The sequence below is a fragment of the Drosophila persimilis genome, unplaced genomic scaffold, assembly GCF_003286085.1.
Source record: "Drosophila persimilis strain 14011-0111.01,24,50 unplaced genomic scaffold, DperRS2 tig00000233-arrow-arrow-pilon, whole genome shotgun sequence".
Classification (NCBI taxonomy): domain Eukaryota; kingdom Metazoa; phylum Arthropoda; class Insecta; order Diptera; family Drosophilidae; genus Drosophila; species Drosophila persimilis.
In genome coordinates, this window is record NW_020825308.1 from 310273 (window position 1) to 335123 (window position 24851).

The window sequence follows — 24851 nt, forward strand, 5'->3', positions numbered from 1 at the left end:
AATGTACAATACACAAGCGAGCCGACAAGCGACGAATTTGAGGCGGAGGGCCAATTCATAATGCGAGTTCCCGAGGTAAGCGATATGGTCTTCTGCGTCTTGCCTCATGGGTGATTTACTATGTTAATTATATGCATTGCAGGATCGTGCCGAGACCATTCACGAGGCCATCAGGGATGGAAATGTACACAAGAAATTGAGCATTGCACTGAAGGAGGACCTGCGTCAGGGTCAGGTTTGGCTGGATGGCTCTATGCTCTACACGAAGCTCGTCGACCTGCCCTCAATCGTGGAAAGCTACAAGACGACGGACAAGAAGAACTTCTACAAGACTGCAGATATTTCCCAGATGCTCATATGCACCGAGAAGCCAGAGGAAATCGAATGCAAGTCATCAGAATCGGAAGAAGAGGCCGCCAATAAGCAGCCCCAAACTTACATGTATCCACATGGCATCACTCGTCCACTCAAGATCCCTGCTGGGCTCCAACGACGCTGCAGCCTTATGTAGGCGCCCTTGAGGCCTTGGAGATCAGACTAGAACAGAGCCAAAGCAGCCAGAACACTTAAATATCGAGGAGAGACGGCGTGTGGAGAACAGGAACAGCAGGAGGATCCAGAGTCCGTGACAGAAGAAGAACCAGAACCAGCCAAGGCGCAATTGCAGAATTTACGCAATGGAAGTACTGAGTACTCCAGAGACACTCCAGAGACATATGTATGTAATCTTATACTTATACTTATACAACAATCTGTTCGTCCACTTCCAACCATAAGATCCGATTAAACCTCCATCAAGGCTGCTTCATTGAAGAAGTGAAATCAATCAGGGCCTTCAACAGCTGCATTTAAAAGAAAGCTCCGATGGCGACTCCCTTCAGCAGCTGCATTTAAGAGACGACTCTACCTATGACATAATTTATGGTCTCCATTTTAGCGCCTTAAACGGGCTTGTGTTACTTTCCCTGGAGGGGACGTGGCGTCGGAGAGGCGCCTGTCCGCCGTCCGCCATCCCTGTCTTGCCTTGCTGCTGCATTCAGCTACTTTGTCGTGACTTTCTAATGATGTTGAATATGCATGGATAACTTTTGCCTTACGCAAAATGTTCCTGCAGGGAAAGAAAACTTGATTTACCTGTCTATGGGTTGCATGGACAACTTGCAACACGCACCAGCCGCGCAGCAGGCATCCCCCTCCCACAGCCCACACTCCACACCCCAAAGGCAAAGTGGCGACAACTTTCCTTTTTTCGCCTTGATTATTTTACTTTTTAATACGCGGTATTTGCCAGATTAAGAGGGTATGCCGTGGTCGGGTGTCGGGTTGGTAACAGGCGGGACCTTCAGCCTTCTGTGGCACACTCTGAGGTGTCCCTGGGGTATCCTCTAGTCGCATGATCGATCCTGGCATTACTGGGGAAGCTCATAAGGGGGGGTGGCATAATGAGAAAAGTTTCATGCCTTTTCATGTCTCATTTAGAGAGGGCTGACAGCAATGTGGGCCAAAAGGGTTGACTTTCGCATGACAATGGCCGTGGACGCGTCCGGGCCTGTCCTGTCCTGTCCCGTCTCGTCCCGTCCCTCTCTGAATATTCCGATCTGCCCGGAATGTCCTGATCTGTCTGGCAATCCGTTCCAATCCCTCATGCGGCGCTAAGATTCCGCAGCTGCCAGTGACTTTTGAATTTTGAATGATTAAAATGGCCAAAAGGCGGAGCCGAGCAGCTGCAGCAATTGTTGGCGGAAACAATTACCAAGTTGTATGCAAAAGCGCCAATGGAGGACGAAACTTTCACGCCGCTCAATGTCAGGCCAGAGCAGGACATGTGGCAGGCGCCACCTGTGCCGCAACACACACACACACACACACACACCCAGGCCGACGAAAAGGATTGGCAATTTTGTGCCAATTTTCTCCGCCTTCTGTTTGTTTATGAAACAAGTCACGTAAACGTTGTTGTGTGTCCTCGTGGAAGCCCATGCCATGCCATGCCTGGCCCCCCTTCCGGCCCCCCTAGTATCTCTCTGCCAGGGGGCGTTGAACCGGGGGCATCTGGCTAAATGGGCGTGCCATCACCTTGTTGTGTTGGCTCCCCCCTTCCCGCTCCCCTCCCTGGCGATTGTCATTGGCATCGAGAATTTAGCAATTGGCAAACGTCACGAAAGCAGCACCAAACGAGGGGGAACGTTGTGAGTTGCTGCGGACACCGCAACTGTACAGTTATACCCGATACTAAGTCAGTATGGCTCTCCTCCGGCAGCGCCGCTAATATTAAACGACACGACAAAGAGTGCGTGCGAGAGAGACAGAAAATCAGTCTGAGCGTGACGTCGGGCGCTGCGTAGCCAATGCAAATTGATTTGTTCCTTTTGGCTATAAAAATGATCTGATCTGATCCAGATTCAGCAATCTGATAGATATGGTCATTATCTATGATTCTGCGTTTTTAGTTTACTCGAATCTGCAATATTGTGGATGCAACAGATTTTCGTCCTTTGTGGGGGCGGAAGGGGGTGGGGCGAAATTTTGAGATATACGTTTTATAGTGAGATCTAACAGGAGTGCGGATACTAAATTTGGATACTCTAGCTTTAATAGTCTTTGAGATTTGTGAATATCCCCAGATTTGCATCCTTTGCGGGGGCGGAAGGGGGTGTGGCGAAATTTTGAAACAAACTCGTCTCGGTCCGATATATTAGGAGTGTGGATACCAAATTTGGTTGCTCTAGCTTTTATAGTCTCTGAGATCTAGGCGCTAATGTTTTACTCTAAGCAAAGCCGCCTATGCTACGTGTGTGTTAGAGAGAGACAGGGCGAGAAAAAATGAAATTGTTTTCTTGATGCTGGCTATAATAATAATACGATCCAATTCAGATTCCGTAGTCTAAAAGATATCGTCATTCTCTACGATTCTGCGTTTTTGGTTTTCTCGTATCTTTAAAATTGTGGATGCCACAGATTTTCGCCCTTTGTGGGAGCGGAAACGGGCGGGGCAAAGTTTTGAAATATTTTTGTAGCAGTGACATATCACAGAAGTCTGGATCCAAAACATCGTTACTCTAGCTCTTATAGTCTTTGAGCATTAGGCGCTGAAGGGGACGGACAGACGGACGGACGGACAGACGGACAGACGGACAGACAGACATGGCTCAATCGACTCGGCTATTGATGCTGATCAAGAATATATATACTTTATGGGGTCGGAAACGATTCCTTCTGGACGTTACACACATCCACTTTTACCACAAATCTAATATACCCCAATACTCATTTTGAGTATCGGGTATAAAAAATAAAGCAAAACAAAAACTTTCACGATCTTTCGCACCCTTCCTTTCGGCCGCCTCTTGCCGGATTGTTGATTTGCAAAAGTTTTCCCTCTCGCTTTTCCCCTTTCCTTCCCCTTTTCCGCGAATGTGTTTTGTTTTCTGTTGCCTGTTTGTTTTGTGCCCTGTTTATTGTATAAAATTTATGCCCCTATATTGTGCAATTGAAAAAGTTTGTCATATTTCACTGATTTTCCGCTTGTTCCGTCAGCGTTACAGTGCGTTCCATAGTTGTAGGGAGAGACAATGGAAGATTTCCGTCGATGGAGGCCCCGCACAATAGGGGATTCCTTTCCATTGGAGACTCCAGATTCTTCTCCTTGGCTTTCAACCAATCCCATCTCCAGATACTTGTGAAACGCACTGTACGGCTAGCGGTTAGCTCTTCATCGGCGTAAAACAGGCCGCAACGAGAATGTTGAAATAAGGGGAAACCAGAGCCGCTGGCAGAAACCATTATTTATGCATCGATTTCAAATCACTAAAAACAGAAAAGAACAACAAAAATCCATAAACAAAAACTCGCAAAGGAAAAAAGGAGGAGGAGAAGGAGAGTTTCGAATAAACACAATAACAAAACGGAAGGCGGCAAATAAATAGACAACAGAGTCGAATGTGGGCAAACAATGCCTGCAATAAATATCCGTACATGTATGCATATGAGTGTTGGGATATGCAGGATATATATTGTAGAAATGAATTTCATGATATTTATGTCACGATTTGGCAATCAGTTCAATGACCAACCGAAGGGGGTGAAGGTACACTATTTTTATTTGCATTCAGGGCGCAGTCCAGTACAAAACCCACAGCCAGAATTCGGATACAATTTTTCAGAATATCAGAACTGTCTTCAGTAGTACTTCACTTTCCAACTACGCCTGCGGGATCTGTTTAAAGCAGCTTCATAGAAAAAGATTGATTCCTTTATGACTTCTTCTGGTACCAATTCCTGTGGATCCTCCTCTTGTGTTGGATAGGAGACCTTGAATTCCTTGCTAACTAAAGCAAGCTGAGGGGAACAGAGCGCATTTCTGATTTCCAACAACTCATCGATAAACTAATGAGGAAATGTTTTATATCAAATGAAACAGTTCCACATTGGCAGCTAATGCTTCGAGTCATTGTAATATCAAAAACCCATTCTCAATGAATGCCAGAATTCCGGCTTCTTCTGCACATGAGAGCAGCACTTTGAACAGCGGGTACATCTTTTGGGACGTTCATTAGTGTGCGTACGTCTGCGCCTGTCATCATTATGCGCTTCGCATGCGTCTTCTCGAACTTCCTTCTTTATACCTTGCTTCCACCAACAACACCGCTCATCAACGATCGCAATCGTTCCCTTTCCTTTCGTCTCCTTACTTTTTCGCCAACATTCGCACATTTACCGTCGTTCCCTTTCTATGCCTTCTTACCATTCGTTCGCTTTCTGTATCTTCTGTCCCCCTCTCTCTTCGCATTCCCCGTTCAGGACGGGCCGTTAGAGAACGCAAGCGAATGCTAGGGCGAAGCGGACGAGACAGCGAGAGTTGGCAGCACTTTTAGTTAAATTGAGCAACAAACACATTTGGCAATAAAAATGATTCCACTTCCAGTTGCAGCCGTCACCCCCCGCGCTTCGTATGTTTTCGAACTACTTTGCCCTAGTCGCCGTGTCTCTCTCACACTCACACAACCCATCGAAGCGAATACTCTCTCTCATTCAGTGGCAAAGGGTAGCCAAGGAGAAGTGGCAAAGCGCAAAGCATTGGCGGTATATTTAATACAAGGTGAGGTGCTCGCGTCTAGCGAGGTGCATATTACTGTCACAAACACACATGGATGGGAGAGAAAAAACTTGCACGCTATTTATACAACAAATATGTATGTTAAAACTCTGCTAACTGGAAATGCGTCACGTTATATTGATACACCTTGCAATCGACCTCATTCCCTCACACCCTCTATCTCACTCGCTCTCCCATACACAGAACAGTCCCTTCCAAAAAATAAAAATGCCCGCCGAAATGCGCTTGGAAGGAGTTTTGCACATTCCAACAGATTTATTTCACTCGAAATAGTTTCATTTTTGTTGCGTTATTGTAAGGGTTATTTGTTTTTGTTGCTTTTGCTGTTTGCCAGGAGTGACTGTAGAAAGTTTTTCTATTTCTATTATTTTCAAATTTAACTTTGCCATTTGTTTGTTCATGTGTGTGTGGCTCTGCAGGGGGAAAGGAGAACCCTTTCCGGGCGGCATATAAAATGGCTCTAAAAGCTCAGAAGGGTCTAAGGCATAGGAGTTTTTAATATTTAACAAGTTTTTTCTTTTTGCTGTGAGTCTTTCGGTACGTTTTCCAATATGAAATATCACAGCAGCTTTCCAATGTGCACGCCAATACACTTACATTAAGGCTGGTGAGGAAGAGTGAGCGTGTGTTGAGAATTTCGTTGGATTTTACGAGTTGACACACAAAAGACCCAAAATGTGCACAAGATCACCACATTAAAAAAAAACACCGATTAAGTTGTTGCACTTAGATTCTATTCCATCTAAAACAAACAAAAAGAAACAGAAAAAAAAAAACAAAAATTCAACTACAAACATAGACATGTTTTAGGTTGGAATATGCAGCAGGTGCCGTCCAACCCAGCATTTTGAGAAAATAAACATTACATTTACAAAATTTCACCTCGATTCTTGACGATCCACGATTATTAATTTATTTAAACACACAAAAACAAGGGTGTAAAATCACACGAATTAGCTCCGCCGAACTGCACACATATATATACACATACATATAGATATAATACGCCGGCCACACGTCATTTCAGTGTGACCGCACAACATAATCGATAGATATCAGAAATATTGCCGCCAAGAAAAAATTGAGATTTAATTTAATTAAAAGAAAAATTGGTCTGTTAAAGTAGGAATGTAAGTTAATTAAGGGTTTTAATGGTCAAATTAATGCGAATGGTAGAAATATTTAAATTATTTAGCGCTTGTCCTCTTATCGATGTACATATATCGATATATCGAACAAACTCCGGCAGGCAATTTACTTCAAATAAGAAGAAATTTAATGAAAGGTGCTGTCAGGAAATATATATTATTTAATAAACGTTGTTTCTCAAAGTACAAAAACTTCTTATAAAGCTTTTGCGAGGCAGATTCATATCGATATACGGCAGTCGATTGCGCCCATACGGCATCCCCGATCTGCGTTGGCAAACAAAAAAAATCAGTTGTCAGCGTTGATCCCGATTTGGCCGCGCAAGTTAATAATTGATGAAAGCAAGATGAGTTTAAAGCCTACTTCGTATGTATGTGAATCAGCGGTAAATGGGGATGTCTCTTGATACTTTCCAAATTACTTTTCTCTTATTGATCTTCAGACGCAGTTGGTAGAAGGCTGCACGCTCTCCGTGCGTATGGAAAAGCCAGATGTGTGGAAAATGGCGGAAATTTTGAGCACCAAAAAAGTGGGGAACAAGCGTCAATACTATGTGCACTTCTTGGATTGTGAGTAGGCTGGGAAGTCCGTCTTTAGTGATTAACATTGATTGCCTTTTAGTTAACAAGCGTCTGGATGACTGGTTCGACGAGAAGGATCTGGACTTGTCGTCTGTGCAGTTTCCTCGCAACCGACAGCGCTACGCAATGGAACGTTCTACAGGATCGCGGAAGAATCTCCCAAACGCCCCTTCCAAGCAATCCCAACTGAAGAAGAAGCCTGTACATGAAATCAAGAATGTGCAGTGGATTGAGCTGGGAAAGCATCGCATGAAGCCCTGGTACTTTTCGCCATATCCTGAGGTAATGTGCGCCGAGCCGTGCATCTACTTGTGCGAGTGGTGCCTAAAGTACGTGATGAATGCCACATGCCTGGCTCGCCATTTGATTAAATGCAATCTTCGCCATCCGCCTGGCGAGGAAATCTACCGCAAGGACACAATATCGTTCTTCGAGATTGACGGACGTCGGAGCATGACATACGCGCAGAATCTCTGCCTCCTGAGCAAGCTGTTCCTAGACGAAAAGACTCTGTATCACAACACAGATCCCTTCCTGTTCTACATAATGACAGTGTTCGACTCGCGCGGCTTCCATATGGTGGGATACTTCTCTAAGGAGAAGGTGAGCGAAGACAACAACTTGGCCTGTGTGTTGACTCTACCTCCGTACCAGCGCATGGGCTATGGCCGACTGCTCATCGAGTTCAGCTACGAGTTGTCAAAGTGTGAGGGGAAGACCGGCACGCCAGAGAAACCGCTCTCGGACCTGGGGCTTCTCTCTTATCGTTCCTTCTGGGCCCAGGCCATACTCGATGTACTCATCAAGCAGAAGCTCGACGTGGCGGAGGACAAGATTACCATTTCCATCAAGTATACGCCTAAACAGCACTGACTATTCAGCTACTAACTATTTGCTTTTTTCTCCCAATAGTGAAATCTCTGAGAAGACTTCCATCAGCACAGATGATGTGGTATCCACGCTGACTCATCTGAAACTTATCAAGTACTATAAGAGCCGATACATTGTCTGCGTCAAAGGCGATGTCGTTGAGAATTATTTGAAAGACAAGGCCAAACCTCAACTGTGCATTGATGCCACCTGCCTGCGCTGGGTGCCCAAGGATTGGACTGGTTCAAAGAAACGCTAGGAATGAAATAATCCCTAGAATAGTCTATATTTTTGGATCGCATCAACAAGCAGGAGTTCAATCTTCTACTACTTCTACCTCTTGGACAGACATTCCCGAATTAAACAGGATTCATTTAAGAATAGATATTACGTTTACTTTATTTATAGCTTTTAAGTTGTATGAGCAGATACAACAAGGAATAGCGCTTACAGAAGGCCACTTCGACGAAAAAGGCGCCAGTGACGCCGACAATGGTTTCACGGTCGTTGACGAATGGGTCGCAGTAATACTAATGCCTCCTCGCCACTACAATCCTGGGCTGAATCTGCGCCTCTTCGTTCTGGGCCTTTGATTTCCTGTGAGCCATGTGTGCATCACGGAATAAGATGGAGGTTCTTCAGAGTGTGACTGGTTCAGAACCAGTGGTTCTCTAGCGACTTGTTTAAGTGTGCTTTTTCCAACACTGCGTCATTGGCAAAAGAATTCGTATTTTTGACAAAAAAAAAAAATCTTACAACTAACATAAATTGAATCATTAAAAATGGAGCCAATGAACAATGTACAATACACAAGCGAGCCGACAAGCGACGAATTTGAGGCGGAGGGCCAATTCATAATGCGAGTTCCCGAGGTAAGCGATATGGTCTTCTGCGTCTTGCCTCATGGGTGATTTACTATGTTAATTATATGCATTGCAGGATCGTGCCGAGACCATTCACGAGGCCATCAGGGATGGAAATGTACACAAGAAATTGAGCATTGCACTGAAGGAGGACCTGCGTCAGGGTCAGGTTTGGCTGGATGGCTCTATGCTCTACACGAAGCTCGTCGACCTGCCCTCAATCGTGGAAAGCTACAAGACGACGGACAAGAAGAACTTCTACAAGACTGCAGATATTTCCCAGATGCTCATATGCACCGAGAAGCCAGAGGAAATCGAATGCAAGTCATCAGAATCGGAAGAAGAGGCCGCCAATAAGCAGCCCCAAACTTACATGTATCCACATGGCATCACTCGTCCACTCAAGATCCCTGCTGGGCTCCAACGACGCTGCAGCCTTATGTAGGCGCCCTTGAGGCCTTGGAGATCAGACTAGAACAGAGCCAAAGCAGCCAGAACACTTAAATATCGAGGAGAGACGGCGTGTGGAGAACAGGAACAGCAGGAGGATCCAGAGTCCGTGACAGAAGAAGAACCAGAACCAGCCAAGGCGCAATTGCAGAATTTACGCAATGGAAGTACTGAGTACTCCAGAGACACTCCAGAGACATATGTATGTAATCTTATACTTATACTTATACAACAATCTGTTCGTCCACTTCCAACCATAAGATCCGATTAAACCTCCATCAAGGCTGCTTCATTGAAGAAGTGAAATCAATCAGGGCCTTCAACAGCTGCATTTAAAAGAAAGCTCCGATGGCGACTCCCTTCAGCAGCTGCATTTAAGAGACGACTCTACCTATGACATAATTTATGGTCTCCATTTTAGCGCCTTAAACGGGCTTGTGTTACTTTCCCTGGAGGGGACGTGGCGTCGGAGAGGCGCCTGTCCGCCGTCCGCCATCCCTGTCTTGCCTTGCTGCTGCATTCAGCTACTTTGTCGTGACTTTCTAATGATGTTGAATATGCATGGATAACTTTTGCCTTACGCAAAATGTTCCTGCAGGGAAAGAAAACTTGATTTACCTGTCTATGGGTTGCATGGACAACTTGCAACACGCACCAGCCGCGCAGCAGGCATCCCCCTCCCACAGCCCACACTCCACACCCCAAAGGCAAAGTGGCGACAACTTTCCTTTTTTCGCCTTGATTATTTTACTTTTTAATACGCGGTATTTGCCAGATTAAGAGGGTATGCCGTGGTCGGGTGTCGGGTTGGTAACAGGCGGGACCTTCAGCCTTCTGTGGCACACTCTGAGGTGTCCCTGGGGTATCCTCTAGTCGCATGATCGATCCTGGCATTACTGGGGAAGCTCATAAGGGGGGGTGGCATAATGAGAAAAGTTTCATGCCTTTTCATGTCTCATTTAGAGAGGGCTGACAGCAATGTGGGCCAAAAGGGTTGACTTTCGCAAGACAATGGCCGTGGACGCGTCCGGGCCTGTCCTGTCCTGTCCCGTCTCGTCCCGTCCCTCTCTGAATATTCCGATCTGCCCGGAATGTCCTGATCTGTCTGGCAATCCGTTCCAATCCCTCATGCGGCGCTAAGATTCCGCAGCTGCCCGTGACTTTTGAATTTTGAATGATTAAAATGGCCAAAAGGCGGAGCCGAGCAGCTGCAGCAATTGTTGGCGGAAACAATTACCAAGTTGTATGCAAAAGCGCCAATGGAGGACGAAACTTTCACGCCGCTCAATGTCAGGCCAGAGCAGGACATGTGGCAGGCGCCACCTGTGCCGCAACACACACACACACACACACACCCAGGCCGACGAAAAGGATTGGCAATTTTGTGCCAATTTTCTCCGCCTTCTGTTTGTTTATGAAACAAGTCACGTAAACGTTGTTGTGTGTCCTCGTGGAAGCCCATGCCATGCCATGCCTGGCCCCCCTTCCGGCCCCCCTAGTATCTCTCTGCCAGGGGGCGTTGAACCGGGGGCATCTGGCTAAATGGGCGTGCCATCACCTTGTTGTGTTGGCTCCCCCCTTCCCGCTCCCCTCCCTGGCGATTGTCATTGGCATCGAGAATTTAGCAATTGGCAAACGTCACGAAAGCAGCACCAAACGAGGGGGAACGTTGTGAGTTGCTGCGGACACCGCAACTGTACAGTTATACCCGATACTAAGTCAGTATGGCTCTCCTCCGGCAGCGCCGCTAATATTAAACGACACGACAAAGAGTGCGTGCGAGAGAGACAGAAAATCAGTCTGAGCGTGACGTCGGGCGCTGCGTAGCCAATGCAAATTGATTTGTTCCTTTTGGCTATAAAAATGATCTGATCTGATCCAGATTCAGCAATCTGATAGATATGGTCATTATCTATGATTCTGCGTTTTTAGTTTACTCGAATCTGCAATATTGTGGATGCAACAGATTTTCGTCCTTTGTGGGGGCGGAAGGGGGTGGGGCGAAATTTTGAGATATACGTTTTATAGTGAGATCTAACAGGAGTGCGGATACTAAATTTGGATACTCTAGCTTTAATAGTCTTTGAGATTTGTGAATATCCCCAGATTTGCATCCTTTGCGGGGGCGGAAGGGGGTGTGGCGAAATTTTGAAACAAACTCGTCTCGGTCCGATATATTAGGAGTGTGGATACCAAATTTGGTTGCTCTAGCTTTTATAGTCTCTGAGATCTAGGCGCTAATGTTTTACTCTAAGCAAAGCCGCCTATGCTACGTGTGTGTTAGAGAGAGACAGGGCGAGAAAAAATGAAATTGTTTTCTTGATGCTGGCTATAATAATAATACGATCCAATTCAGATTCCGTAGTCTAAAAGATATCGTCATTCTCTACGATTCTGCGTTTTTGGTTTTCTCGTATCTTTAAAATTGTGGATGCCACAGATTTTCGCCCTTTGTGGGAGCGGAAACGGGCGGGGCAAAGTTTTGAAATATTTTTGTAGCAGTGACATATCACAGAAGTCTGGATCCAAAACATCGTTACTCTAGCTCTTATAGTCTTTGAGCATTAGGCGCTGAAGGGGACGGACAGACGGACGGACGGACAGACGGACGGACGGACAGACGGACAGACAGACATGGCTCAATCGACTCGGCTATTGATGCTGATCAAGAATATATATACTTTATGGGGTCGGAAACGATTCCTTCTGGACGTTACACACATCCACTTTTACCACAAATCTAATATACCCCAATACTCATTTTGAGTATCGGGTATAAAAAATAAAGCAAAACAAAAACTTTCACGATCTTTCGCACCCTTCCTTTCGGCCGCCTCTTGCCGGATTGTTGATTTGCAAAAGTTTTCCCTCTCGCTTTTCCCCTTTCCTTCCCCTTTTCCGCGAATGTGTTTTGTTTTCTGTTGCCTGTTTGTTTTGTGCCCTGTTTATTGTATAAAATTTATGCCCCTATATTGTGCAATTGAAAAAGTTTGTCATATTTCACTGATTTTCCGCTTGTTCCGTCAGCGTTACAGTGCGTTCCATAGTTGTAGGGAGAGACAATGGAAGATTTCCGTCGATGGAGGCCCCGCACAATAGGGGATTCCTTTCCATTGGAGACTCCAGATTCTTCTCCTTGGCTTTCAACCAATCCCATCTCCAGATACTTGTGAAACGCACTGTACGGCTAGCGGTTAGCTCTTCATCGGCGTAAAACAGGCCGCAACGAGAATGTTGAAATAAGGGGAAACCAGAGCCGCTGGCAGAAACCATTATTTATGCATCGATTTCAAATCACTAAAAACAGAAAAGAACAACAAAAATCCATAAACAAAAACTCGCAAAGGAAAAAAGGAGGAGGAGAAGGAGAGTTTCGAATAAACACAATAACAAAACGGAAGGCGGCAAATAAATAGACAACAGAGTCGAATGTGGGCAAACAATGCCTGCAATAAATATCCGTACATGTATGCATATGAGTGTTGGGATATGCAGGATATATATTGTAGAAATGAATTTCATGATATTTATGTCACGATTTGGCAATCAGTTCAATGACCAACCGAAGGGGGTGAAGGTACACTATTTTTATTTGCATTCAGGGCGCAGTCCAGTACAAAACCCACAGCCAGAATTCGGATACAATTTTTCAGAATATCAGAACTGTCTTCAGTAGTACTTCACTTTCCAACTACGCCTGCGGGATCTGTTTAAAGGAGCTTCATAGAAAAAGATTGATTCCTTTATGACTTCTTCTGGTACCAATTCCTGTGGATCCTCCTCTTGTGTTGGATAGGAGACCTTGAATTCCTTGCTAACTAAAGCAAGCTGAGGGGAACAGAGCGCATTTCTGATTTCCAACAACTCATCGATCACTGTTTTGTTGGTTTTCTTGCGGAAACGACGCTTCTTGGACGCCTTGTTCTGACACTTTTTCGGCGACTTGATGATATCGTATTGGATCTTATATTCCATTAGCTTTGGTTCGCCGTCCGGCAGGAACAGGCGCTTCAACTCGTCGCTGAAGTCCTCGTACTCATCCAAGTTGTCTGCAGAGACAGAGACAGACCCAGACCCGGGCACGTCCACGAACTTCGAATGAAAATAAGTCTTTACGACATTATAGCGCTCAATGGACAGTTTCATCCAGAAATTGCCCCTTTTGACGGCTGCAACAATACCCTTATCCCATTCCTGTTGTGCATAAAATATGGAACGTTAGACGGTTATTTTGAAAGGAATTCCGCTTACCTCTATATCCTTTTCCATATAGACCATCAATTCGTAGTTCATTTGGTTCCCTTTCTCTACAGCTTTCAATGAAAACATATTTACTTAGATCAATTTTGATACGTGAAGCTGTGAAAAGGAATGTTTGAAACAATATGAGTATTCCTGAGAGTAAATTATATATTATTTCGATCAATGATAACGGAGACAACAGAGGTTCGATAAACTAATGAGGAAATGTTTTATATCAAATGAAACAGTTCCACATTGGCAGCTAATGCTTCGAGTCATTGTAATATCAAAAACCCATTCTCAATGAATGCCAGAATTCCGGCTTCTTCTGCACATGAGAGCAGCACTTTGAACAGCGGGTACATCTTTTGGGACGTTCATTAGTGTGCGTACGTCTGCGCCTGTCATCATTATGCGCTTCGCATGCGTCTTCTCGAACTTCCTTCTTTATACCTTGCTTCCACCAACAACACCGCTCATCAACGATCGCAATCGTTCCCTTTCCTTTCGTCTCCTTACTTTTTCGCCAACATTCGCACATTTACCGTCGTTCCCTTTCTATGCCTTCTTACCATTCGTTCGCTTTCTGTATCTTCTGTCCCCCTCTCTCTTCGCATTCCCCGTTCAGGACGGGCCGTTAGAGAACGCAAGCGAATGCTAGGGCGAAGCGGACGAGACAGCGAGAGTTGGCAGCACTTTTAGTTAAATTGAGCAACAAACACATTTGGCAATAAAAATGATTCCACTTCCAGTTGCAGCCGTCACCCCCGCGCTTCGTATGTTTTCGAACTACTTTGCCCTAGTCGCCGTGTCTCTCTCACACTCACACAACCCATCGAAGCGAATACTCTCTCTCATTCAGTGGCAAAGGGTAGCCAAGGAGAAGTGGCAAAGCGCAAAGCATTGGCGGTATATTTAATACAAGGTGAGGTGCTCGCGTCTAGCGAGGTGCATATTACTGTCACAAACACACATGGATGGGAGAGAAAAAACTTGCACGCTATTTATACAACAAATATGTATGTTAAAACTCTGCTAACTGGAAATGCGTCACGTTATATTGATACACCTTGCAATCGACCTCATTCCCTCACACCCTCTATCTCACTCGCTCTCCCATACACAGAACAGTCCCTTCCAAAAAATAAAAATGCCCGCCGAAATGCGCTTGGAAGGAGTTTTGCACATTCCAACAGATTTATTTCACTCGAAATAGTTTCATTTTTGTTGCGTTATTGTAAGGGTTATTTGTTTTTGTTGCTTTTGCTGTTTGCCAGGAGTGACTGTAGAAAGTTTTTCTATTTCTATTATTTTCAAATTTAACTTTGCCATTTGTTTGTTCATGTGTGTGTGGCTCTGCAGGGGGAAAGGAGAACCCTTTCCGGGCGGCATATAAAATGGCTCTAAAAGCTCAGAAGGGTCTAAGGCATAGGAGTTTTTAATATTTAACAAGTTTTTTCTTTTTGCTGTGAGTCTTTCGGTACGTTTTCCAATATGAAATATCACAGCAGCTTTCCAATGTGCACGCCAATACACTTACATTAAGGCTGGTGAGGAAGAGTGAGCGTGTGTTGAGAATTTCGTTGGATTTTACGAGTTGACACACAAAAGACCCAAAATGTGCACAAGATCACCACATTAAAAAAAAACACCGATTAAGTTGTTGCACTTAGATTCTATTCCATCTAAAACAAACAAAAAGAAACAGAAAAAAAAAAACAAAAATTCAACTACAAACATAGACATGTTTTAGGTTGGAATATGCAGCAGGTGCCGTCCAACCCAGCATTTTGAGAAAATAAACATTACATTTACAAAATTTCACCTCGATTCTTGACGATCCACGATTATTAATTTATTTAAACACACAAAAACAAGGGTGTAAAATCACACGAATTAGCTCCGCCGAACTGCACACATATATATACACATACATATAGATATAATACGCCGGCCACACGTCATTTCAGTGTGACCGCACAACATAATCGATAGATATCAGAAATATTGCCGCCAAGAAAAAATTGAGATTTAATTTAATTAAAAGAAAAATTGGTCTGTTAAAGTAGGAATGTAAGTTAATTAAGGGTTTTAATGGTCAAATTAATGCGAATGGTAGAAATATTTAAATTATTTAGCGCTTGTCCTCTTATCGATGTACATATATCGATATATCGAACAAACTCCGGCAGGCAATTTACTTCAAATAAGAAGAAATTTAATGAAAGGTGCTGTCAGGAAATATATATTATTTAATAAACGTTGTTTCTCAAAGTACAAAAACTTCTTATAAAGCTTTTGCGAGGCAGATTCATATCGATATACGGCAGTCGATTGCGCCCATACGGCATCCCCGATCTGCGTTGGCAAACAAAAAAAATCAGTTGTCAGCGTTGATCCCGATTTGGCCGCGCAAGTTAATAATTGATGAAAGCAAGATGAGTTTAAAGCCTACTTCGTATGTATGTGAATCAGCGGTAAATGGGGATGTCTCTTGATACTTTCCAAATTACTTTTCTCTTATTGATCTTCAGACGCAGTTGGTAGAAGGCTGCACGCTCTCCGTGCGTATGGAAAAGCCAGATGTGTGGAAAATGGCGGAAATTTTGAGCACCAAAAAAGTGGGGAACAAGCGTCTATACTATGTGCACTTCTTGGATTGTGAGTAGGCTGGGAAGTCCGTCTTTAGTGATTAACATTGATTGCCTTTCAGTTAACAAGCGTCTGGATGACTGGTTCGACGAGAAGGATCTGGACTTGTCGTCTGTGCAGTTTCCTCGCAACCGACAGCGCTACGCAATGGAACGTTCTACAGGATCGCGGAAGAATCTCCCAAACGCCCCTTCCAAGCAATCCCAACTGAAGAAGAAGCCTGTACATGAAATCAAGAATGTGCAGTGGATTGAGCTGGGAAAGCATCGCATGAAGCCCTGGTACTTTTCGCCATATCCTGAGGTAATGTGCGCCGAGCCGTGCATCTACTTGTGCGAGTGGTGCCTAAAGTACGTGATGAATGCCACATGCCTGGCTCGCCATTTGATTAAATGCAATCTTCGCCATCCGCCTGGCGAGGAAATCTACCGCAAGGACACAATATCGTTCTTCGAGATTGACGGACGTCGGAGCATGACATACGCGCAGAATCTCTGCCTCCTGAGAAAGCTGTTCCTAGACGAAAAGACTCTGTATCACAACACAGATCCCTTCCTGTTCTACATAATGACAGTGTTCGACTCGCGCGGCTTCCATATGGTGGGATACTTCTCTAAGGAGAAGGTGAGCGAAGACAACAACTTGGCCTGTGTGTTGACTCTACCTCCGTACCAGCGCATGGGCTATGGCCGACTGCTCATCGAGTTCAGCTACGAGTTGTCAAAGTGTGAGGGGAAGACCGGCACGCCAGAGAAACCGCTCTCGGACCTGGGGCTTCTCTCTTATCGTTCCTTCTGGGCCCAGGCCATACTCGATGTACTCATCAAGCAGAAGCTCGACGTGGCGGAGGACAAGATTACCATTTCCATCAAGTATACGCCTAAACAGCACTGACTATTCAGCTACTAACTATTTGCTTTTTTCTCCCAATAGTGAAATCTCTGAGAAGACTTCCATCAGCACAGATGATGTGGTATCCACGCTGACTCATCTGAAACTTATCAAGTACTATAAGAGCCGATACATTGTCTGCGTCAAAGGCGATGTCGTTGAGAATTATTTGAAAGACAAGGCCAAACCTCAACTGTGCATTGATGCCACCTGCCTGCGCTGGGTGCCCAAGGATTGGACTGGTTCAAAGAAACGCTAGGAATGAAATAATCCCTAGAATAGTCTATATTTTTGGATCGCATCAACAAGCAGGAGTTCAATCTTCTACTACTTCTACCTCTTGGACAGACATTCCCGAATTAAACAGGATTCATTTAAGAATAGATATTACGTTTACTTTATTTATAGCTTTTAAGTTGTATGAGCAGATACAACAAGGAATAGCGCTTACAGAAGGCCACTTCGACGAAAAAGGCGCCAGTGACGCCGACAATGGTTTCACGGTCGTTGACGAATGGGTCGCAGTAATACTAATGCCTCCTCGCCACTACAATCCTGGGCTGAATCTGCGCCTCTTCGTTCTGGGCCTTTGATTTCCTGTGAGCCATGTGTGCATCACGGAATAAGATGGAGGTTCTTCAGAGTGTGACTGGTTCAGAACCAGTGGTTCTCTAGCGACTTGTTTAAGTGTGCTTTTTCCAACACTGCGTCATTGGCAAAAGAATTCGTATTTTTGACAAAAAAAAAAAATCTTACAACTAACATAAATGGAATCATTAAAAATGGAGCCAATGAACAATGTACAATACACAAGCGAGCCGACAAGCGACGAATTTGAGGCGGAGGGCCAATTCATAATGCGAGTTCCCGAGGTAAGCGATATGGTCTTCTGCGTCTTGCCTCATGGGTGATTTACTATGTTAATTATATGCATTGCAGGATCGTGCCGAGACCATTCACGAGGCCATCAGGGATGGAAATGTACACAAGAAATTGAGCATTGCACTGAAGGAGGACCTGCGTCAGGGTCAGGTTTGGCTGGATGGCTCTATGCTCTACACGAAGCTCGTCGACCTGCCCTCAATCGTGGAAAGCTACAAGACGACGGACAAGAAGAACTTCTACAAGACTGCAGATATTTCCCAGATGCTCATATGCACCGAGAAGCCAGAGGAAATCGAATGCAAGTCATCAGAATCGGAAGAAGAGGCCGCCAATAAGCAGCCCCAAACTTACATGTATCCACATGGCATCACTCGTCCACTCAAGAACGTGAGCAGGCGTCGTTTCCGCAAGAAAATGCTAAAAAATCCGGAAATGCCAGCCACCGATATCGCCAAGGAGCTGAAGTGGCTTCTCATCACGGACAGCCAGGCAATGGATGTCAAATACGAGATCATCAACGAGTCGGACAGCTCAGACCACTCTTCCGTCTGATATCAACTACAACTACAACGATTATTGTACAAATAAAATAAGATTTGTATCTTCTCCCAAAGGAGTGGTCCACCTAGAGATATTTCACTCTTTATACTATAAGGCATTAGGCAGTGGAGTACGTTTTATAGCAGAAAAGTTCTAGATTTTACTTTACTCGTTTACTTTATTCATAGTTTTTAAGGGTTATGTTTATAGAGGATACAACATGGAATATGGCCTACAGACGGCGTCCACGACGACCGCCCTTCCTGCGGGTGCCATCCGAGGGGATGGGAGTCAAGTCCTCGATGCGTCCAATCTTCATTCCCGAACGAGCCAGAGCACGCAGAGCAGACTGGCCACCGGGTCCGGGGGTCTTGTTTTTGTTGCCGCCAGTAGCCCGCAGATTGACTTTGAGGGCGGTGATGCCGAGGATCTTGCACTTCTCGGCGACATCCTGAGCAGCCAGCATATCAGCGTATGGCGAAACCTCGTCGCGATCGGCCTTAACCTTCATGCCGCCAGTGACGCGGACCATGGTTTCGCGGCCGGACAAGTCGGTCACGTGGACGAATGTGTCGTTAAAGCTGGAAAAGATGTGGACCACGCCAAAGACTTCCTCGCCATCGCGAACCTGCGGTCCCAAGTGAACCTGCGGCTCTTCCTTCTGGCCCTTGGATTTTCTGGGAGGCATTTTGCAATCAATAAATGCTCGAGTCGTGGAATACGCAGAAAGATTTGTTCGCCGAGTTTTTTAAGCGTGATGTCAAAGCTCAGTGATGAGCAGCGACTTCTGATATATATCGCAAAAATATAATTATCTATCGATATATATCTATTCGAGCTAGAGAAACATCGATGTGAGCATCGGTGTTTCACCAGCTCCAGCTCCCATCCCTACTTACTCTTGAAGGAAGCGCGGAGAAGTAAGAAAACAACAATGTCCAATTCAGGTCCGAAAGAAAAAATTTGTATTCGTAAATTAATACAAAAGTCTATGAACATTACGAAGGCCGGCATTGCGTATCGCAGAGGCATTTTCAAGGTAAGTACAAACCATGTTAGGCTGCATTTCTTACAGATGATTCATGCCAAATATATTTGCTTATTAGAATCCGGTTTGCGTTTGCTGGTCTAGAAACGAACTAAGGAAAATTCGGGAGAAGATAATTAATGAAAATAAACCGGGGAATGTCCGGATCGTCTCCGAAATAATTAAAATTTCAAGGGAAAACAAGAAGGAAGATGATCTACTAGAGATCGAGCATAAATTGAGAACCGTGGACCTTGCTGACCGCAATGAGGTGCAAGACGAACAGCCAGACGATGTCGTCAAGAAGGGGGACGGCATGAACATGGATATGGTCGATTAATGGCTTTCGCAACTTCAGCTGCATTACCACAGCATTAACGATACCTAATAAATGAATGTGTCTCAGTTTTGACATCAGCAAAGCAAATAAATGTGCAGCTCGAGTATAATTTTTTCTGCCTTAACCTCACTATTTATTTTCAAGAGCTCGCTGTGTGCACGAGTGTATGCCCCACTCACATGCACACACACCAGCACCATGCTTGAATTTACTCTATAGACGTCTCTTTCTTTCTCCTACTTCTGCTCAAAAAGGTGAAGCGCCATTTTCGTTGGTGGCTCCTAATATTGTAGATTTGAACTCTATTTATGCATGATCCCTCATGATCAATCAAATGTGTGTGCTCTCCACTCCTAGAGATTCGTTTAATAGTTATGCATGTCTGTTCATTCCCCACATCTAGATTCTTGTTCCTCTCCATCCCGCCTTTTTGTTGCCATTTAGCTTTCTGCCTCTTCTATACCAAACACTCTGCTACTGCCCTCTGTACTGTACCTTTCTCCTCCTCTATGCACCTCACATATACACTCCAGTACCATGCTTGAATTTACTCTATAGTCGTCTCTTTCTTCTGCTTCGGAGCTATTGCTGCTCAAAAAGGTAAAGCACCATATTCGTTCACCACTTACTCTTGAAGTAAGCGCGGAGAAGAAAACAAAAATGTCCAATTCAGGTTCGAAAGGAAAAATTGGTATTCGTAATCTAATACAGAAGACCATGAAAATAAACAAAACCATTAAGAAGGACGGCTTTGTGCGTTGCAAAGGCATTTTCTGCCCTGTAAGTAAAAACCATATTAAGCTGCATTTCTTACAGATGATTCATGCCAAATATATTTGCTTATTAGAATCCGGTTTGCGTTTGCTGGACTAGAGTTGAACTAAGGAAACTTAAGGAGAAGATAATTAATGAACATAATCTGAGGAATATCCGGATCGTCTCCGAAATAATTAAAATTTCAAGGGAAAACAAGAAGGAAGATGATCTACTAGAGATCGAGCATAAATTGAGAACCGTGGACCTTGCTGACCGCAATGAGGTGCAAGACGAACAGCCAGACGATGTCGTCAAGAAGGGGGACGGCATGAACATGGATATGGTCGAATAATGGCTTTCGCAACTTCAGCTGCATTACCACAGCATTCACGTTATCTAATAAATGAATGTGTCTCAGTTTTGACATCAGCAAAGCAAATAAATGTGCAGCTCGAGTGTATGCCCCACTCACATGCACACACACCAGCGCCATGCATGAATCTACTCTATAGACGTCTCTTTCTTCTAATTCGACGCTACTTCTGCTCAAAAATGTGAAGCGCCATATTCGTTGGTGGCTCCTAATATTGTAGATTTGAACTCTATTTATGCATGATTCCCCCATGATCAATCAAATGTGTGTTTGTCCAATTCTGGAGATTCGTTTAATAGTTATGTCTGTTCATTCCCCACATTTAGATTCCTGTTCCTGTCCATCCCGCTTTTCGGTTTCCATTTAGTGTTTCTGCTTCGTCTCTGGCTTTTTTCCGTCTCTCCTATGCCATGTTGCAACGCACTCTACTGCTGCCCTCTGTGCTGTACCTTTCTGCTCCTCTAAACAAACACACCTAGACAAGGTGGCCAAATTACTGCCGGTTTGCCGCTGTAGTTGTAGTTGTCGTTGCCGGGTGTCAGTGTTGCCACCTTGTCGGCGAAAAGTAAGAAAAAATGTGAGCAAAGGAAAGAGAAAGAACAGTTGCAAATGTTGCATTTGCATGCATGGACAGTGCAGTCCGGTGTCATCCTGACCCCCGTTCATCCATTGCTTCCACCCCACCCACCATTCCCCTTCTCAGCAACATCCGGTGCACAGTGGGACTTTTTTCCGAAAAAGTGGTATTTTTATTTATTATAATTTAGGAAATCTATAAGCTGCAAAGCAAAAGCTTATAATTATTGGATTGGGTATTCCCCGAAGGCTCCGATCAATGTATTTGAGTGGAGACCACTGTGCGTCGGGCAGTTCCAAGCACACTACACACACACACACACACACACACTGATACAGGGTTGATCATAGATCACAGAGTTGAGCGTTTTCAAGTGCGGTTGTTTCGAATCACGGGCTCCTGATTTTCCGTTTTCAGCATCCGCGCTGCGCGTGTTACCTGGAAGAAAAACTGTTGAGAGCAGGTTGCTGTCGCACCGGTACGTACTGCGTATAAAAACCGGCCCCACCGGCATCCCGCTCTGTTGCAGGGGCACAATCAGTGCGCTCCATCCAGCAGGGGAAGGGGGGGTGAACCCTTGTTTTGGCGCCTTCCACTTCCACTTTCCACATTGTTGGTGGAGGGGAAAAAAGGAATTCTCACTCAACTTTTCTTCTTTCTTCTTCTTCTCGTCCGGAGCTTCACACACAGCAGCTGACTGCGCCGCCAGACAGGTGATCGCGTAGAGTTGCCACACGGACGGTGTTGCCAGACAGCCCCGATCGACCCAGGGCTGCCAGAGTGTTGGAGAGAGCTGGATTTGCGCGCCAACGGAGGGAGATTTCAATTTCGAAATTCAAATACTAAAGTAATCAACGGAATGGAGGAGGAGGAAAAGCTCGCCTTCAGGAAGGGTAGCATGCTCGCCCGATCGCCGGCACCCGAGCCATCTCCATCTCCAGCAGCAGCGGCGCAGAGTCGGGACCTTGACTCTAGGGAGACCCCCAAGAGGGTTCGGGACCCAGCCAGCCCGGGAAGTTCCCAGAGGCAAACGGCGCCCAAGAAGAGCAAGGCCCACCAGGAGGCTACCTGCCTTGAGAACCTCTCGGAGCTGGGAAAAATCCTTGATGAGGTTCAGACCAGGATGATGGACAAAAATACGCGTCACATCAACATGGCCACCAGAGCACTGTTCGTGCGCATGAAGGAGCTGCACTCGAACATCATCCAATCGAGCCAAGAGGCTGCAGCGGGTAGAAGCGCGCCGCAGGAAGGCTCCGACGCCCAAGGCCTGTGCCCGAAATGCTCACAGAGCACGCGGAGCGCAGACAAGGAGCAGCAGACAACGACCGTCTGGAGGAAAGATGCCGCAGCGCAAACCGAACCGTGGCGCAGACTTAGCCAGCCATCCGTGGCCGAAGGTCCATTGGGGGAGCCGGGAACCCCACCTACGCGCCCAAGGCAGCGAAAAGGAGCTATCGCAACCAAGAGGACCCTTAAAAAGGCCCCGTTGCGGCCACGCGGAGATGTGGCGACGACCAGCGCCACGAGGCAGCCCAAGAGCCCCGGAATCCCGGACAGCGAATGGAGCGTGGTGGCCAAGAGGCCGAGAGCAGCGCGCCGCGCTCGCCCAGACGCGGTCATAGTTCAGGCCCCCGGGAAGTCGTACAGCGAGGTTCTGGCAATGGTCACCAGACGGCACGACAACCAGCTTTCTGACCTGGGAAGCTGCGTCTCCAAGGTACGCCGTACCACAAACGGCAACCTTCTGCTGGAGGTTGCAAAAGACAGCGTGGAGAGTGCTGAGGGCATGAAGGCCAGCATCGCACGTGTCCTCGGCGATGGAGCGTCTGTGCGAGCAATGACGGAAGACTCGAAGGTGGCCATATTGGAGATACGGGACATCGACTCCCTCGCGACGGAGCAGGAGATCTGTGCCGCTCTAACTCGCCAATTCAACATTGACGAGGGTCGAGTAAGAGTCCGCAGTCTGCGCCGCGGATACGCGGAGTCCCAGCTGGCGGTGGTCAGCTTGCCCTTCTCCCTGGGCCAAGCGGTCCTGAAAGGCGGCAAGGTGAGGATCGGCTGGACCATATGTAGGATCCGGGAAAGAGATGGACTCCCAAGGTGCTACCGATGCCTGGAACCCGGGCATATCGCACGGAACTGCAAGAGTATAGTGGACAGGAGTGGCTGCTGCATCAAATGCGGGGAAAAAGGGCACAAAGTTGCAGAATGCAAAAAAGAGCCTGCGTGCTTCATCTGCTCAGCAGCTGGAAAGAAGGAGGTCACGCACCAGGCAGGCACTAAAAACTGCCCAGCCACGCGAAGCGGGGTCGGCAAAACCAGGACGACATGCAGTTGATTCAACTCAACCTGAATCACTGCAGGGCCGCACAGGATCTCCTGACGCAGACGGTGCGCGAGCTTGGCTCTGATGTGGCACTCCTCAGCGAACCACATAAGGTGGGCAGCAGCAGCGACTGGGCCACGGACCTTACTGGCAAAGCGGCCCTGTGGCTCTGTGGCGTCGACGCGCCGCAATTGAGCGACACCAGGTCGGCTGACGGATTCGTCCGAGGGTATGTAGGCGGCATATGGTTCTACAGCTGCTACCTGGCACCCAGCCTCTCACTGGAGACTTTCAGCCGCATTATGGACGAGCTGAGCTGCGATCTGCGAGGACGGAACAACGTCGTAGTCGGAGGCGACTTCAACGCCTGGGCCCTGGAATGGGGGTCCTCCCGTACAAACGCCAGAGGCCGCACGGTGCTGGAGGCTTTTGCCTCTCTGGACGTCGTCCTTCTGAACGAAGGGTCCCAACAAACTTTCAGCAGGGCAGGTGTAGGGTCGATCATCGATCTCACCTATGCCAGCAGCACGCTGGCCCGGCACGCCCGATGGAGGATCATCGACGCATACACTGCCAGCGACCACGAGGCCATACTATGCACCCTGGGCACCCTTGCCCGATCGAGAGGTACCCCGTTCCGGCATGGGAAGGCGTACCGCCAGGACACGCTGAGGGCCCAAGTCTTCGCAAGCGCCCTTGAGGGCTACTCTGCAAACGATGCAGACGGAGCCAACGACATGGCGACCAAATTTGCGGACGCACTTGAAGGCGCCTGCCACCAGAGCATGCTACCGAGAGGGACGTTCCGGAAGCACAAGGATCCAGTTTTCTGGTGGAGCGAAGCGATCGCGGCTCTCCGTAGAACCTGCCACCGGGCCAGAAGGCTGCTCCAGCGAGCCAGAGGCACACCGCGCTTGGCCCAATGCAGCGAGTCCTACAAAGCGGCGAGGAAGGAGCTGAAGACCGCCATAAGGAACAGCAAGAGGGAATGCTTCCTTAAGCTGTGTGATGCCGCCGAAGAGGACCCCTGGGGAGGCGCGTACAGGATGGTGGTGAAGAGGCTGAACGCAGGCAGCAAAGCTCCAACAGATCCAGAGGCACTGGAGTGTATAGTCAGGGTACTGTTTCCTCGAGGACGGCAGATCCCTAGCTCCCTGCGGTTCGAGCATAGCCCAAGCGACATCTGCGAGGTTACGGAAGCCGAGGT

At 46.5% G+C, this 24851-nt stretch overlaps 7 protein-coding genes and 1 long non-coding RNA gene across 9 annotated transcripts; 6 read left to right on the top strand and 2 right to left on the bottom strand.

Annotated features, from left to right (window-relative positions):
- Positions 1-3: 3 nt before the first annotated feature.
- Positions 4-612, top strand: LOC113565958 (transcription initiation factor TFIID subunit 7-like). The gene is made up of 2 exons (XM_026989385.1): positions 4-75; positions 143-612. The coding sequence occupies exons 1-2, from the start codon at positions 61-63 to the stop codon at positions 509-511; spliced, it is 384 nt and encodes a 127-aa protein (XP_026845186.1). The 5' UTR covers positions 4-60; the 3' UTR covers positions 512-612.
- LOC6604281 (histone acetyltransferase Tip60) lies at positions 554-7975 on the top strand (the record flags this gene model as incomplete). Its single annotated transcript, XM_026989354.1, has 4 exons — positions 554-718; positions 6708-6834; positions 6887-7697; positions 7759-7975. Coding segments are annotated over 4 exons (1320 nt in total), but the record flags the coding sequence as incomplete, so codon positions are not given.
- Positions 7976-8462: 487 nt separating this feature from the next.
- LOC6603949 (transcription initiation factor TFIID subunit 7) lies at positions 8463-9125 on the top strand. Its single transcript, XM_002028858.2, has 2 exons — positions 8463-8588; positions 8656-9125. The coding sequence occupies exons 1-2, from the start codon at positions 8499-8501 to the stop codon at positions 9022-9024; spliced, it is 459 nt and encodes a 152-aa protein (XP_002028894.1). The 5' UTR covers positions 8463-8498; the 3' UTR covers positions 9025-9125.
- LOC113565946 (histone acetyltransferase Tip60-like) lies at positions 9067-17073 on the top strand (the record flags this gene model as incomplete). Its single annotated transcript, XM_026989355.1, has 4 exons — positions 9067-9231; positions 15806-15932; positions 15985-16795; positions 16857-17073. Coding segments are annotated over 4 exons (1320 nt in total), but the record flags the coding sequence as incomplete, so codon positions are not given.
- Positions 12510-13356, bottom strand: LOC113565956. Of its 2 annotated transcripts, XM_026989383.1 has the most exons (3): positions 13281-13356; positions 12792-13223; positions 12510-12735 (listed from the first exon to the last, which is right to left on the bottom strand). In XM_026989383.1, the coding sequence occupies exons 1-3, from the start codon at positions 13320-13322 to the stop codon at positions 12721-12723; spliced, it is 489 nt and encodes a 162-aa protein (XP_026845184.1). In that variant the 5' UTR covers positions 13323-13356; the 3' UTR covers positions 12510-12720. The 2 variants fall into 2 exon arrangements, with proteins under 2 accessions (XP_026845184.1, XP_026845183.1); XM_026989382.1 differs by having other exon boundaries at positions 12510-13223.
- A 541-nt stretch (positions 17074-17614) lies between the features above and the next one.
- LOC113565957 (transcription initiation factor TFIID subunit 7-like) lies at positions 17615-18329 on the top strand. The gene is made up of 2 exons (XM_026989384.1): positions 17615-17686; positions 17754-18329. The coding sequence occupies exons 1-2, from the start codon at positions 17672-17674 to the stop codon at positions 18249-18251; spliced, it is 513 nt and encodes a 170-aa protein (XP_026845185.1). The 5' UTR covers positions 17615-17671; the 3' UTR covers positions 18252-18329.
- An 84-nt stretch (positions 18330-18413) lies between these two features.
- On the bottom strand, positions 18414-18976 carry LOC6604607 (40S ribosomal protein S14a). Its single transcript, XM_026989378.1, has one exon. It carries the CDS (start codon positions 18925-18927, stop codon positions 18472-18474), a length of 456 nt encoding a protein of 151 aa, XP_026845179.1. The 5' UTR covers positions 18928-18976; the 3' UTR covers positions 18414-18471.
- Positions 18977-19233: 257 nt separating this feature from the next.
- On the top strand, positions 19234-19715 carry LOC6604608. Its single transcript, XR_003408849.1, has 2 exons — positions 19234-19278; positions 19346-19715. It is a non-coding gene; the product is annotated as an uncharacterized LOC6604608 (long non-coding RNA).
- Positions 19716-24851: the final 5136 nt, after the last annotated feature.